The following is a 15,967-nucleotide window of genomic DNA, read 5'->3' as shown; positions in this document are numbered from 1 at the left end:
TTGAATATTCCCAAGGATCCATGATTCTATGCAGTGTGTTTAACTTGTGTCTGGTGTAGACTAATAGGTACGGACAGTTTTGTAATAACATTTTGTCAGAACTAGGCTGTTGTTTGGGTGTTTACAGAGGAGTTTAGTCTTTTCAGAATCAGAAGTACATTTACACATACCTGGAATGTGACTTAGTGAGTAGGTGTTGCCAGCAATAGGAAATGTGGAAACAGAATACAGACACTCTGGTTACTCAGAGAGTTATTTAGTCAGTCAGTCTTTCTGCCCTGAAGGGAAAGCTGTTCAGCATGACCCTACAGACAGACAGGCAGACAGGCTGGGCCCCTCCAGCCCCTCACCTGAAGACAGACAGACAGGTAGGCTGGGCCCCTCCAGCCCCTGGGCCCCTCAGCAGTCCAGAGTGAAGACTGAGCACTTGGGCAGAGGTCACCACTAAACAGAGCTGAGCTATTGTCTCTCGCCAAGTCGGTCACATCCACCGATGAAAATGCAATCAAAACAAACAGACCAGCCAATCCGGGGGCTTTTCCTGTGTCATCATTAATCACACCTTCAAAGACCTCAGCCTTTCTTACGCTCAGCCACTCAGCCTCTCTGCTCCTCCCTCTCTCTCTCATCCCCCCTCCCTCTCATCCCCCCTCCCTCTCATCCCACCTCCCTTTCACCCCCTCTCTCTCTCTCTCTCTCTCTCTCATCCCCCCTCCCTCTCTCATCCCCTCCCTCTCATCTCCCCTCCCTCTCATTCCACCTCCCTCTCACCCCCCCCCCTCTCTCTCTCTCTCTCTCTCTCTCATCCCCCTCTCTCTCTCATCCCCCTCCCTCTCATCCCCCTCCCTCTCATCCCACCCCCCGCCCGTCCCCCCTCTCACCCCCCCTCTCACCTCCCCCTCATTCGTCAACCAGGCTAAAAGAGGTACATGACTGCTCAACACTAGATTGCCCGAAGGTGTCTCCTGCTCTCTGTTGAATGCTTCTACTGTGTCCAAGGGTCTCAAACCAGGTAAAGTGTCTCAAACCAGGTAAAGGGTCTCAAACCAGGTAAAGTGTCTCAAACCAGGTAAAGTGTCTCAAACCAGGTAAAGGGTCTCAAACCAGGTAAAGTGTCTCAAACCAGGTAAAGTGTCTCAAACCAGGTAAAGGGTCTCAAACCAGGTAAAGTGTCTCAAACCAGGTAAAGGGTCTCAAACCAGGTAAAGGGTCTCAAACCAGGTAAAGTGTCTCAAACCAGGTAAAGTGTCTCAAACCAGGTAAAGGGTCTCAAACCAGGTAAAGTGTCTCAAACCAGGTAAAGGGTCTCAAACCAGGTAAAGGGTCTCAAACCAGGTAAAGGGTCTCAAACCAGGTAAAGTGTCTCAAACCAGGTAAAGGGTCTCAAACCAGGTAAAGTGTCTCAAACCAGGTAAAGGGTCTCAAACCAGGTAAAGTGTCTCAAACCAGGTAAAGGGTCTCAAACCAGGTAAAGTGTCTCAAACCAGGTAAAGTGTCTCAAACCAGGTAAAGGGTCTCAAACCAGGTAAAGTGTCTCAAACCAGGTAAAGTGTCTCAAACCAGGTAAAGTGTCTCAAACCAGGTAAAGTGTCTCAAACCAGGTAAAGTGTCTCAAACCAGGTAAAGGGTCTCAAACCAGGTAAAGTTTCTCAAACCAGGTAAAGTGTCTCAAACCAGGTAGTTGAATGGTAAAAAGGAGAGGGACATTCAAAATGAGAATCTCAGTCCAAAAAGTTTTACCTTGATGAGAATGTTTCCTAACGTGTCTTATAAAATAGATACATTTTTATTTTATTTATTTATTTTATTTATTTCACCTTTATTTAACCAGGTAGGCAAGTTGAGAACAAGTTCTCATTTACAATTGCGACCTGGCCAAGATAAAGCAAAGCAGTTCGACAACATACAACAACACAGAGTTACACATGGAGTAAAACAAACATACAGTCAATAATACAGTAGAAAAAGGGGGGTAAATATATTATATCATTTTTAAACTTCCACAAACAAATGTATTGAGGTTGTTATACATCTATGCTAATTAAATCTTGTACTTTTTAGGTCAATTAGCATGAGTTTCAGACTGTTTTCTCCAACCAAAGTCCTTCATACAGCTATAGTAATGCTTTCAGTACACACGAGGTTCCCGGCTGTGTTTGTAAACCAGGCTTAGGGTCAAAGGTCAAAGCTGTCAGTTTTAACCAACAGCTTATCAGACTGTTCCCATTACACCCCACACCCCAAGGTACCACTTCAGCCAAGTAAAAAAAAAAAAAACACCCAGTATTTACTCGTATAATATCCCATATCTTAAGTAAAGTATAAGTAAGTAAATGTAAAACGTGTTGTTTGTTTAGATTTCGTTTTGTTATGAACACTCAGAAGAGACTTCTATATTGGGGAGCAACGTTCTAGTAGGAGGAGAGGATTTCACCACAGCGTCACCCTCCTTTGACTTTTTTCATCTATGTTAGAGACAATTTAGACATATTTCTATCATTATGGGGTATTGTGTGTGTAGATTGATGAGAAGAAAAATAATTTAATACATTTTAGAATAAGGCGGTAACGTAACAAAATGTGGAAAAAAGTCAAGGGGTCTGAATACTTTCTGAAGGCAGTGTATAGATAGATAAAGAGAGCGAGGGGGGGGAGAGAGAGAGAGAGAGGGATGACACTTCATTCTATATATATCTGAAATTTGAAGATGATATATATGAAGATTACTTTTTAAGATTTGATTATCTTCGGAGTGGCAGGTAGCCTAGTGGTTAGAGCGTTGGGCCATTAACCGGATGGTTGCAAGATTGAATCCCCCTGAGCTGACAAGGTAAAAATCTGTCATTCTGCCCCCTGAACAAGGCAGTTAACCCCACTGTTCCCTGGTAGGCCGTCATTGAAAATAACAATTTGTTCTTAACTGACTTGTTCAATAAAGGTTCAATAAAATTACATCTTGTCTCTTCATATTCTTCTTTTCACGTCACAGTGACTGATAAAGTGCAGTGGTGTAAAGTACTTAAGTAAAAATACTTTAAAGTACTACTTAGGTAGTTTTTGGGGGTATCTGTACTTTACTATACTATTTATATTTTTGACTACTTTTACTTTTACTTCACTACATTCCTAAAGAAAATAATGTACTTTTTACTCCATATATTTTCCCCTGACACCCAAAGTACTTTTTTAAATTTTGAATGCTTAGCAGGACAGGAACATTGGCAAATTCACGCACTTACGAAGAGAACATGTGGTCATCCCTACTGCCTCTGATCTGGAGGACTCACTAAACAGAGAACATCCCTGGTCGTCCCTACTACCTCTGATCTGGAGGACTCACTAAACAGAGAACATCCCTGGTCATCCCTACTGCCTCTGATCTGGAGGACTCACTAAACAGAGAACATCCCTGGTCATCCCTACTGCCTCTGATCTGGAGGACTCACTAAACAGAGAACATGTGGTCATCCCTACCGCCTCTGATCTGGTGGACTCACTAAACAGAGAACATCCCTGGTCATCCCTACTGCCTCTGATCTGGAGGACTCACTAAACAGAGAACATCCCTGGTCATCCCTACTGCCTCTGATAAGGAGGACTCACTAAACAGAGAACATCCCTGGTCATCCCTACTGCCTCTGATCTGGAGGACTCACTAAACAGAGAACATCCCTGGTCATCCCTACTGCCTCTGATAAGGAGGACTCACTAAACAGAGAACATCCCTGGTCATCCCTACTGCCTCTGATCTGGTGGACTCACTAAACAGAGAACATGTGGTCATCCCTACCGGCTCTGATCTGGAGGACTCACTAAACAGAGAACATGTGGTCATCCCTACTGCCTCTGATCTGGAGGACTCACTAAACAGAGAACATCCCTGGTCATCCCTACCGCCTCTGATCTGGAGGACTCACTAAACAGAGAACATCCCTGGTCATCCCTACTGCCTCTGATCTGGTGGACTCACTAAACAGAGTTCATCCCTGGTCATCCCTACCGCCTCTGATCTGGAGGACTCACTAAACAGAGAACATCCCTGGTCATCCCTACTGCCTCTGATCTGGTGGACTCACTAAACAGAGAACATCCCTGGTCATCCCTACTGCCTCTGATCTGGAGGACTCACTAAAGAGAGAACATCCCTGGTCATCCCTACTGCCTCTGATCTGGAGGACTCACTAAACAGAGAACATCCCTGGTCATCCCTACTGCCTCTGATCTGGAGGACTCACTAAACAGAGAACATCCCTGGTCATCCCTACTGCCTCTGATCTGGTGGACTCACTAAACAGAGAACATCCCTGGTCATCCCTACTGCCTGTGATCTGGAGGACTCACTAAAGAGAGAACATCCCTGGTCATCCCTACTGCCTCTGATCTGGAGGACTCACTAAACAGAGAACATCCCTGGTCATCCCTACTGCCTCTGATCTGGAGGACTCACTAAACAGAGAACATCCCTGGTCATCCCTACTGCCTCTGATCTGGAGGACTCACTAAACAGAGAACATCCCTGGTTATCCCTACTGCCTCTGATCTGGAGGACTCACTAAACAAAGATCATCACTGGTCATGTCATCCCTACTGCCTCTGATCTGGTGGACTCACTAAACAGAGAACATCCCTGGTCATCCCTACTGCCTCTGATCTGGAGGACTCACTAAACAGAGAACATCCCTGGTCATCCCTACTACCTCTGATCCGGAGGACTCACTAAACAGAGAAAATCCCGGGTCATCCCTACTGCCTCTGATCTGGAGGACTCACTAAACAGAGAACATCCCTGGTCATCCCTACTGCCTCTGATCTGGAGGACTCACTAAACAAAGAACATCCCTGGTCATGTCATCCCTACTGCCTCTGATCTGGTGGACTCACTAAACAGAGAACATCCCTGGTCATCCCTACTGCCTCTGATCTGGAGGACTCACTAAACAGAGAACATCCCTGGTCATCCCTACTACCTCTGATCCGGAGGACTCACTAAACAGAGAACATCCCGGGTCATCCCTACTGCCTCTGATCTGGAGGACTCACTAAACAGAGAACATCCCTGGTCATCCCTACCGCCTCTGATCTGGAGGACTCACTAAACAGAGAACATCCCTGATCATCCCTACTGCCTCTGATCTGGAGGACTCACTAAACAGAGAACATCCCTGGTCATCCCTACTGCCTCTGATCTGGAGGACTCACTAAAACAGAGAACATCCCTGGTCATGCCTACTGCCTCTGATCTGGAGGACTCACTAAACAGAGAACATCCCTTGTCATCCCTACTGCCTCTGATCTGGAGGACTCACTAAACAGAGAACATCCCTGGTCATCCCTACTGCCTCTGGCCTGGAGGACTCACTAAACACAAATGCATCTTCTGTAAATAATGTCTGAGTGTTGGAGTCTGTAATGTCTGTATACCCCTTTCTATACGTACATTTTAAAAACAAGAAAATGGTGCTGTCTGGTTTGCTCAATATAAGTAATTTTAAATGATTTTTACTTTTGATACTTAAGTATATTTTAGCAATTACGTTTACTTCTGATAGCTAAATATAAACTCAGCAAAAAAAGAAATGTCCCTTTTTCAGGACCCTGTTTTTCAAATTCGTAAAAATCCTAATAACTTCACAGATCTTCATTGTAAAGGGTTTAAACACTGTTTCCCATGCTTGTTCAATTACCCATAAACAATTAATGAACATGCACCTGTGGAACGGTCGTTAAGACACTAACAGTTTACAGACGGTAGGCAATTAAGGTCACAGTTATGAAAACTTAGGACACTCAAGAGGCCTTTCTACTGACTCTGAAAAACACCAAAAGAAAGATGCCCAGGGTCTCTGCTCATCTGTGTGAACATGCCTTAGGCATGCTGCAAGGAGGCATGAGGACTGCAGATGTGGCCAGGGCAATAAATTGCAATGTCCGTACTGTGAGACGCCTAAGACAGCGCTACAGGGAGACAGGACGGACAGCTGATCGTCCTCTCAGTGGCAGACCACGTGTAACAACACCTGCACAGGATCGGTACATCCGAACATCACACCTGCGGGACAGGTACAGGATGGCAACAACAACTGCCCTAGTTACACCAGGAATGCACAATCCCTCCATCAGTGCTCAGACTGTCCGCAATAGGCTGAGAGGCTGGACTGAAGGGCTTGTAGGCCTGTTGTAAGGCAGGTCCTCACCAGACATCACCGGCAACAATGTAGCCTATGAGCACAAACCCACCATCGCTGGACCAGACAGGACTGGCAAAAAATTCGATTTTGTCTCACCAGGGGTGATGGTGGGATTCGCGTTTATCATCGAAGGAATGAGCGTTAAACTGAGGCCTGTACTCTGGAGTGGGATCGATTTGGAGGTCGAGGGTCCGTTATGGTCTGGGGCGGTGTGTCACAGCGTCATCGGACTGAGCTTGTTGTCATTGCAGGCAATCTCACCGCTGTGCGTTATAGGGAAGACATCCTCCTCCCTCATGTGGTACACTTCCTGCAGGCTCATCCTGACATGACCCTCCAGCATGACAATGCCACCAGCCATACTGCTCGTTCTGTGCGTGATTTCCTGCAAGACAGGAATGTCAGTGTTCTGCCATGGCCAGCGAAGAGCCCGGATCTCAATCCCAATGAGCACGTCTGGGACCTGTTGGATCGGAGGGTGAGGGCTAGGGCCATTCCCCCCAGAAGTGTCCGGGAACTTGCAGGTGCCTTGGTGGAAGAGTGGGGTAACATCTCACAGCAAGAACGGGCAAATCTGGTGCAATCTATGAGGAGGAGATGCACTACAGTACTTAATGCAGCTGGTGGCCACAACAGATACTGACTGTTACTTTTGATTTTGACCCCTCCTTTGTTCAGGGACACATTATTCCATTTCTGTTAGTCACATGTCTGTGGAACTTGTTCAGTTTATGTCTCAGTTGTTGAATCTTGTTATGTTCATACAAATATTTACACATGTTAAGTTTGCTGAAAATAAACGCAGTTGACAGTGAGAGGACGTTTCTTTATTTTGTTGCAGAGTTTATTTAAAACCAAATACTTTTAGACTTTTACTCAAGTAGTATTTTACTGGTTGACTTTCACTTTTACTTCAGTCATTTTCTATTAAGGTATCTTTACTTTTACTCAATTATGACAATTGGGTACTTTTTCCCACCACTGACAAAGTGACAGTTGGAGTTGATGAGTGGATAAGTTAAGCAGTACTCTAAACAATATAAACACAAATACAAAAAGCCTATCTCTTCTAAACCATCAGATGTACTTTATTGTTTCTATGTGTGGAACTTAACCCCAGTAATAGGTACAATATCCCACTATGGTCAAACATACATACCACTGTATCGATATCCCACTATGGTCAGACATACATACCACTGTATCGATATCCCACTATGGTCAAACATACATACCACTGTATCAATATCCCACTATGGTCAAACATACATACCACTGTATCAATATCCCACTATGGTCAGACATACATACCACTGTATCAATACAGATCAATCAAGAGCTCGTATTTCCTCTAAATCACCTACATCTCAACAGCCATTTAAATGTACAGTAGGGTGAAGGAGCACAAGGTTTCATGTGACTGCTAAACTGCTCTGCTGTCACCTTAGACTCTGCCTGGCGCTCCTGTCCTGTACTGTGGAGGCATTGTTGCCATAAGTACGCCACACCTATAAATATCAGGGCAGACCAGGCTGGCAGCTGGACATCTAGACACAACTGTTTTAACGTCTGTTTGCACCTCCAGACACCTTAGTCGGACAACCGTCTCTGACCCAGCTATAGACACACTACCCCTGTTTTGACCCGGCAACAGACTCCCTATCCCTGGTCTGGTCAGACCTCCTCCCCTTGGCTTGAGCCAGCAATAGACCCACTATCTCTGGGCTGGTCCCAACATCCAACCGTCTCTGACCCAGCAACAGACCGACCCACTATCTCTGGGCTGGTCCGACAACCCACAGAGGGTTTCGCCCATGAAATCAAACCAGTGTGCTTTTGTTCCCCTCTTTCCATTAATACATGTCAGACAGTTCTCTACAGTGGATAAGTACACCTATAGACCTTCTCTTCCTGGTCGACCAACCATCTCTGACTGACCCAGCTAGAGAGAGGATGAGACCCATGAAATCACCTTTACAGACCTTCTCTCCCTGGTCGACCAACCATCTCTGAAACCAAAATGACTTCTGTGAAAATTCCCGGGAACATTTGTTAGGTTGCGGCAAATGTTCTCATAACACAAAAAACTGTCCAGTTGTGCTGATGATTATAACATTTTTGTATAAAACATTCGTCTGACATTTCAAGAATGTTCCCAGAACACATTTAGTCTGTTCTGTTAAGGTTCTCAGAATGTCAGAATGTCAGATTCTCAGAATGTCAGAATGTCAGGTTCTCAGAATGTCAAAATGTCAGGTTGTCAGAATGTCAGGTTCTCAGAATGTCAGGTTCTCAGAATGTCAGAATGTCAGGTTCTCAGAATGTCAGGTTCTCAGAATGTCAGGTTCTCAGAATGTCAGAATGTCAGGTTCTCAGAATGTCAGAATGTCAGGTTCTCAGAATGTCAGAATGTCAGAATGTCAGGTTCTCAGAATGTCAGAATGTCAGGTTCTCAGAATGTCAGAATGTCAGGTTGTCAGAATGTCAGAATGTCAGAATGAGGCTGTGGGAACAGTCTGGTGGGAATATTATTGGGACATCACAAAGATACGTTCCCATAACACTAAACCTCTCCAGTTCTGCAGCTGATTTTCAATATTTATTTTAGTGTGAAAAAACCTTGTTGTTACAAGAAAATTCCCAGAACACATTTTTGTATGTTCTTTAAAAGTTCTTAAAACATTTATTTAGATTGTGAGGACGTTGTGGGGATATGACAAGAGATAAGTTCCCAAAACACTAAAACTCTCCAGTTGTTCTGACATTCAGATAATGTTTGTATTAGGGTGCACAAAACATTCCCTCACTGTCCTTCGAATGTTATTCCTATGTTCAAAGTAAGTTTAAAACAGTCCACAGAGGTTCTTCCCCCTGAGTTATCTTACTGATGAGGAAATGAGTTATACAACAATCCATGTGGAAGCAATTATTTGGAATTATATGACAATTTATTAGACATATTATTTTACAAACATAGTTTTACCATATTTTGTTGAAAGTCACAAGTGAGGGAGCTTTGGAGTGATATCCCATGGAATTGATCCACTGTGCCACAAGAACGTTACTAACACAAATATAAATCTGTTTATACCTTTTCCTCTGACTTTCAGGTTGGGTCCTCTGTCTTTGTAAAGAGAGGACAACTACATCTAGAAAAATAACTATCCTCTATGTCTTACTCTACCAGTCTTCTTTATATCCTGATAAGTTGTGATGTTTTGACTTTTATTTTCCCTACGGACTTGATTTCAGAAATCATGTTAATATGATTGGCTGGCAGATTGCATAGACATAGACATAGATGTGCATAACGTACTAAAACATATAACCATAGTTAGGGACTATAATTGAATTAAGGATTTCAGTACAAAGAGAAATCCACTAGAAACTGTAGGATCCTGGTGGCTCGGCAGTGTCAGTTGCCTACAGCGCTTGCAGACCGCAAATCTACTTGATTATCTTTCTTTAAAAAATAAAAAGAAGAAGCTATAACTATGTTTGGACAATACCCTAATGTTCTAAGAACATTACTGGAACATTGTGTTAATACACTCCCCGGCATCCATACACTCCCCGGCAACCATACACTCCCCGGCAACCATACACTCCCTGGCAACCTAATGAGAATCTTAATTTTTTTAAAATTTTTTTTACAGATGTTGTAAACAACATTTTAGTGAATGTTAGGAGAACATTCCAAGGATAATTCATTTAAAAAATATATATATTCTTAGAAAATAAGATTTGGTGATTAAAAACATTCTTTGAATGTTTGTGGGACGTTATCATACTGATATTAGTTCAAGCCCCAACTAGAACTTAATGGGAATGTTAGCTAACGTTCTGGGAATGTTTCAGGTTTGCTGGGCTCTTTGTTGTTATCAATACACACCGTTGGTTGTTCATTGACCACCCTGTTGCAGAAGAAAAGTTCCTGCACTGCATGAAATGAACACTTGTACTGTATTCAAGGTTTTAAAGATGTTTGTAATTTCCATTTTCTATCAAATATTTATCAACCCATACATAAATGTCCATTCATTTTAATCCACATAGTAACTCACATTTCCTGTTGCTGCAGGATTATTTTCCTGCTGTGAGAAACTGGTCAAATTAATATCCTATACCTGTGTAGATGTCTCGGGTGATATCCCCATTAATGTTAGCGCAACGTTCTCCTAATGTTTTATCAGAACCAATTTAATTTAATCCAGAGATGATCGCTGAAGAATGTTTAGGGAACGTAAATTGGAACAATCATGTCATACCGTCAACGCTATAACTTTATGAGAGCGTTGTCGGACTACTTCCTGCTTGTTGATGTTATAATGGATGGTTTTAACAACATGTCCATCAACGTTAGCAGAACGTTCCCGTAATGTTTTCTCAGAACCGTTTCTGTTGTTTCACGTTTTGTCACGGCAATATATTCTAAAAAAAATTAAATAATGTGTTATTATATTCTGTGGGAACCTAATGAGAACGTTTGGGGAACGTTCTGTGGTGGTTGTTACAGATGTTGTGCACATCATTTTAGTGAACGTTACGAGAACATTCAAAGGATATTTAATTTAAAACATTTTCTGAAAGAAAACAAAAAAAAATATATATATATATATATCTATACATTCTTTGAATGTTTTTGAGATGTTATCTTCCTAATGTTAAATAAAACACTGAACAGAACTTAATGTTCCCTTCCTTCATCTTTAAAATGGCTGATGGTCAAGGATTACCACGGTGAATAAAATAGCTTTGTCCGAGCCAGAACAAACCATAATGCAGCAGGATCTCCTTTTTCTGCAGCTTGATAAAAAGAAGCAGATTCCCTGGACAGGACGCAAGTCTATCACAAGGGGTCCTTGGAGAATAAGTATGTCCGATTCGTGTAAAGTTCAAGTGGTCTGGGTTTTTTGTTGTTGCTGTTGACCAGTAACATGGCTAAATGTTATTATAACACACCACTCACAGCACACCAGTTATTAGCTAGCTACTTACCGATGAAAGGGGAGCTCGGGGCAGTACTGCACAGCTGTGGAATAAGGACAATTCATTCTGAATTTCTCTATCTTCTCGTGGTCAACTCTTCAAAGCTGTCAGTAGATCACATAAACACATGTATTAGCGATCATACATGGACTAGGTAAATAAAATCAGATAAATAGTAGACTAAATAAATACAGGACTGGGTTAAAGTGCTGAAAGGGTCAAGTGCACAGCAGTGAAGACAGTCTAGAGGATGTTTAGATTTTTTTTGGGGGGGGGGTATTTTTTCCCCTTCGGCTCACCAGCGAAGAGGCGGAGTTTGCGCCAGAGCACTGACCAATCCCCGGTAGCAGTTGGACAAGGGGTATCACTCTCCCTCAGTTGCTAGGATATAGATACCAAGCAACACCCCTCCTTCCTCACCCATTTCCCTAGGTCTAACTCTAGCCACTATCTCACCACTATCCTGAAAAGCTGAAGCTCATGCCTGTGCCAGATGCTCCCGCGCCTTGCTCTGACATTTCCACCCAGATTCCCTGGAGGTTTAGCCGACAGACATGTCTGTTGCATCACACTGCTCACTATACTGCCCACCGCAAGCCCAACTGTGCCTGGTATCAGTCTGGCTAGCGTAGAGATGCCATAAACAAACCCCCTGGTATCAGTCTGGCTAGTGTAGAGATGCCATAAACAAACCCCCTGGTGCCCATGGTATAGTCTGTAGTCTATCTAGTCTGTAGTCTATCTAGCCTGTAGTCTATCTAGCCTGTAGTCTATCTAGCCTGTAGTCTATCTAGTCTGTAGTCTATCTAGTCTGTAGTCTATCTAGCCTGTAGTCTATCTAGCCTGTAGTCTATCTAGTCTGTAGTCTATCTAGTCTGTAGTCTATCTAGCCTGTAGTCTATCTAGTCTGTAGTCTATCTATTCTGTAGTCTATCTAGCCTGTAGTCTATCTATTCTGTAGTCTATCTAGTCTGTAGTCTATCTAGTCTGTAGTCTATCTAATCTGTAGTCTATCTATTCTGTAGTCTATCTAGCCTGTAGTCTATCTAGCCTGTAGTCTATCTAGCCTGTAGTCTATCTAGCCTGTAGTCTATCTAGTCTGTAGTCTATCTAGTCTGTAGTCTATCTAGCCTGTAGTCTATCTAGCCTGTAGTCTATCTATTCTGTAGTCTATCTAGCCTGTAGTCTATCTAGCCTGTAGTCTATCTAGCCTGTAGTCTATCTATTCTGTAGTCTATCTAGCCTGTAGTCTATCTAGCCTGTAGTCTATCTAGCCTGTAGTCTATCTAGTCTGTAGTCTATCTATTCTGTAGTCTATCTAGCCTGTAGTCTATCTAGTCTGTAGTCTATCTATTCTGTAGTCTATCTAGCCTGTAGTCTATCTAGCCTGTAGTCTATCTAGTCTGTAGTCTATCTATTCTGTAGTCTATCTAGCCTGTAGTCTATCTAGCCTATCTATCTAGGGATTGTCTCCTGACCCCTCCTGTCTCAGCCTCCAGTATTTATGCTGCAGTAGTTTATGTGTCGGGGGGCTAGGGCCAGACTGTTATATCTGGAGTATTTCTCCTGTCTTATCCGGTGTCCTGTGTGAATTTAAGTATGCTCTCTCTAACTCTCTCTCTCTCTCTCTTTCTTTCTTTCTTTCTTTCTTTCTTTCTCTCGGAGGAGCTGAGCCCTAGGACCATGCCTCAGGACTACCTGGCCTGAGGAGTCCTTGCTGTCTCCAGTCCACCTGCTGTCCCCAGTCCACCTGCTGTCCCCAGTCCACCTGCTGTCTCCAGTCCACCTGCTGTCCCCAGTCCACCTGCTGTCTCCAGTCCACCTGCTGTCTCCAGTCCACCTGCTGTCTCCAGTCCACCTGCTCTCCCCAGTCCACCTGCTGTCCCCAGTCCACCTGCTGTCCCCATGCTGTCCCCAGTCCACCTGGCCGTGCTGCTGCTCCAGTTTATTATTATTTGACCATGCTGGTCATCTATGAACATTTGAATATCTAGGCCATGTTCTGTTATAATCTCCACCCGGCACAGCCAGAAGAGGACTGGCCACCCCTCATAGCCTGGTTCCTCTCTAGGTTTCTTCCTAGGTTCTGGCCTTTCTAGGGAGTTTTTCCTGGCCACCCCTCGTAGCCTGGTTCCTCTCTAGGTTTCTTCCTAGGTTCTGGCCTTTCTAGGGAGTTTTTCCTTAGCCACCGTGCTTCTACACCTGCATTACTTGCTGTTTGGGGGGGGTTTAGTCTGGGTTTCTGTACAGCACTTTGAGATATCAGCTGATGTAAGAAGGGCTATAAAAATACATTTGTTATGATTTGATTTGATTACACAGTCAGATTGAGAGAACCTCTCAGCCCACACAGATCTGATGTCAGCCTGTTCTATGCTTCAAGCTTGTCTTGAAGATGGTTAAGGAAGTGGTAATGGTAACAGTAGACAGAGCTGCTGAGAGGTACAGAGCAGTATACCTTGCAAGTTAACTTAGGTCTCTTCCTCTTGGGATGTTCTTTGGTACCCATCAGTGTATTACCTTGATGTCTCCCGTCACTGTATTAACTGGGACCGTAGAAACAAAGCGAGGCCAGACAGACAGACAGACAGAGATATTAGAAGTTGTACCAGAAAAGCTTTTACACTAGTCTAATAATCTAACATAAAAATGTTGCTTTTATTCCAACACCTAAACACCAACCACATCCTTGGCTTGTGAGTACACTATTTTCTCACTATCAGTCTCTCTCTCTCTCTCTCCCTCTCACCCACATAGTACGAGCCTGTAAACCAAGATGCGTTTTGCGGTTTTAGGAGATGAATGGAGAGTGAATCAGCAGGCTAAAATAAAGGGCAGGGTCACAGAGGGGGGGAGATAATAAATAGATCTCGTGTATCCAGGGAACACTAGCCCTGTGGTTGATATGGACTGTTGTCTGTCTAATAAAGAGAGAGAGAGAGAGAGAGAGAGAGAGAGAGAGAGAGAGAGAGAGAGAGAGAGAGAGAGAGAGAGAGAGAGAGAGAGAGAGACAGAGAGAGAGAGATTTGATGGTATCCTAAATGAAAGGATCAAATATACAGACAACAAATTCCATTTGGCTAAACTTAAACTCTTTAACATCATCCTCAGCTCTGGCATCTTCCCCACTATGTGGAACGATGACTGATCCTCGCCAATCCACAAGAGTGGAGACAATTTTGACCTCAATAACTACCATGGGACATGCATCAACAGCAACCTTGCGAAAATCCTCTGCATTACCATTAACAGCAGACTAGACTAGTACATTTCCTCAGTGAAAACAATGTCCTGAGCAAATGTCAAATTGGCTCACACCCTAATTGACAAACAAACAACCCAAAACAAGGCAAAGTCTTCTCAAGCTTTGTGGATTTCAAAAAAACGTTGATTCAATTTTGCTTGAAGGTCTGCTATACATATACAGTATATATATATCCTGGTCCTATATATATATATATACTGTATATGTTGAAGAGTGGGGCTCAAGCTGCATCCCTGTCTCACCCCACGGCCCTGTGGAAAGAAATGTGTGTGTTTTTTGCCAATTTTAACCGCACACTTGTTTGTGTACATGGATTTTATAATGTTGTATGTTTTTCCCCAACACCAATTTCCATCAATTTGTATAGCAGACCCTCAAGCAAAATTGAATCAACGTTTTTTTGAAATCCACAAAGCTTGAGAAGACTTTGCCTTGTTTTGGGTTGTTTGTTTGTCAATTAGGGTGTGAGCCAATTTGACATTTGCTCAGGACATTGTTTTCACTGAGGAAATGTACTAGTCTAGTCTGCTGTTAATGATAATGCAGAGGATTTTCTGAAGGTTGCTGTTGATGCATGTCCCTATATATATATAGATATATATCAACGAATTGGCGAGGACACGAGAACATTCTGCAGCACCCGGCCTCACCCTACTAGAGTATGAAGTCAAATGTCTACTGTTTGTTGATGATCTGGTGCTGCTGTCCCCAACCAAGGAGGGCCTACAGCAGCACCTACATCTTATGTACAGACCTCTCTGGAGAGACCTGGGCCCTGCCAGACCTGGGCCCTGCCAGTCCTGGGCCCTGACAGACCTGGGCCCTGACAGACGTGGGCCCTGCCAGACCTGGGCCCTGACAGACCTAGGCCCTGCCAGACCTGGGCCCTGCCAGACCTGGGCCCTGCCAGACCTGGGCCCTGACAGACGTGGGCCCTGCCAGACCTGGGCCCTGACAGACCTAGGCCCTGCCAGACCTGGGCCCTGCCAGACCTGGGCCCTGACAGACCTGGGCCCTGACAGACCTGGGCCCTGCCAGTCCTGGGCCCTGACAGACGTGGACCCTGACAGACGTGGGCCCTGACAGACCTGGGCCCTGCCAGTGCTGGGCCCTGACAGACCTGGGCCCTGACAGTCCTGGGCCCTGACAGACGTGGGCCCTGTGAGACCTGGGCCCTGACAGTCCTGGGCCCTGACAGACCTGGGCCCTGACAGTCCTGGGCCCTGCCAGTCCTGGGCCCTGCCAGACGTGGGCCCTGCCAGACCTGGGCCCTGACAGTCCTGGGCCCTGACAGTCCTGGGCCCTGACAGACCTGGGCCCTGACAGTCCTGGGCCCTGCCAGACCTGGGCCCTGCCAGACCTGGGCCCTGCCAGTCCTGGGCCCTGCCAGTCCTGGGCCCTGACAGACCTGGGCCCTGACAGACCTGGGCCCTGACAGACCTGGGCCCTGACAGACCTGGGCCCTGCCAGACGTGGGCCCTGCCAGTCCTGGGCCCTGCCAGATCTGGGCCCTGACAGACCTGGG

At 44.7% G+C, this 15,967-nt stretch overlaps 1 protein-coding gene across 6 annotated transcripts in view; it reads right to left on the bottom strand.

Annotated features, from left to right (window-relative positions):
* tp63 (tumor protein p63) overlaps positions 1-11,424 on the bottom strand; it is a 116,627-nt gene extending 105,203 nt beyond the window's left edge. For all 6 annotated transcript variants that reach the window (XM_045697484.1, XM_045697486.1, XM_045697485.1 and 3 more), the window contains exon 1: positions 11,187-11,424. In XM_045697484.1, coding sequence (XP_045553440.1) covers positions 11,187-11,242 — 56 coding nt within the window. In that variant the 5' untranslated portion in view covers positions 11,243-11,424. The remainder of the gene's footprint in view (positions 1-11,186) is intronic.
* Positions 11,425-15,967: the final 4,543 nt, after the last annotated feature.

This window comes from Salmo salar, chromosome ssa16 (assembly GCF_905237065.1).
Source record: "Salmo salar chromosome ssa16, Ssal_v3.1, whole genome shotgun sequence".
NCBI lineage: Eukaryota > Metazoa > Chordata > Actinopteri > Salmoniformes > Salmonidae > Salmo > Salmo salar.
This window is presented reverse-complemented; position numbering and strand designations above follow the sequence as displayed.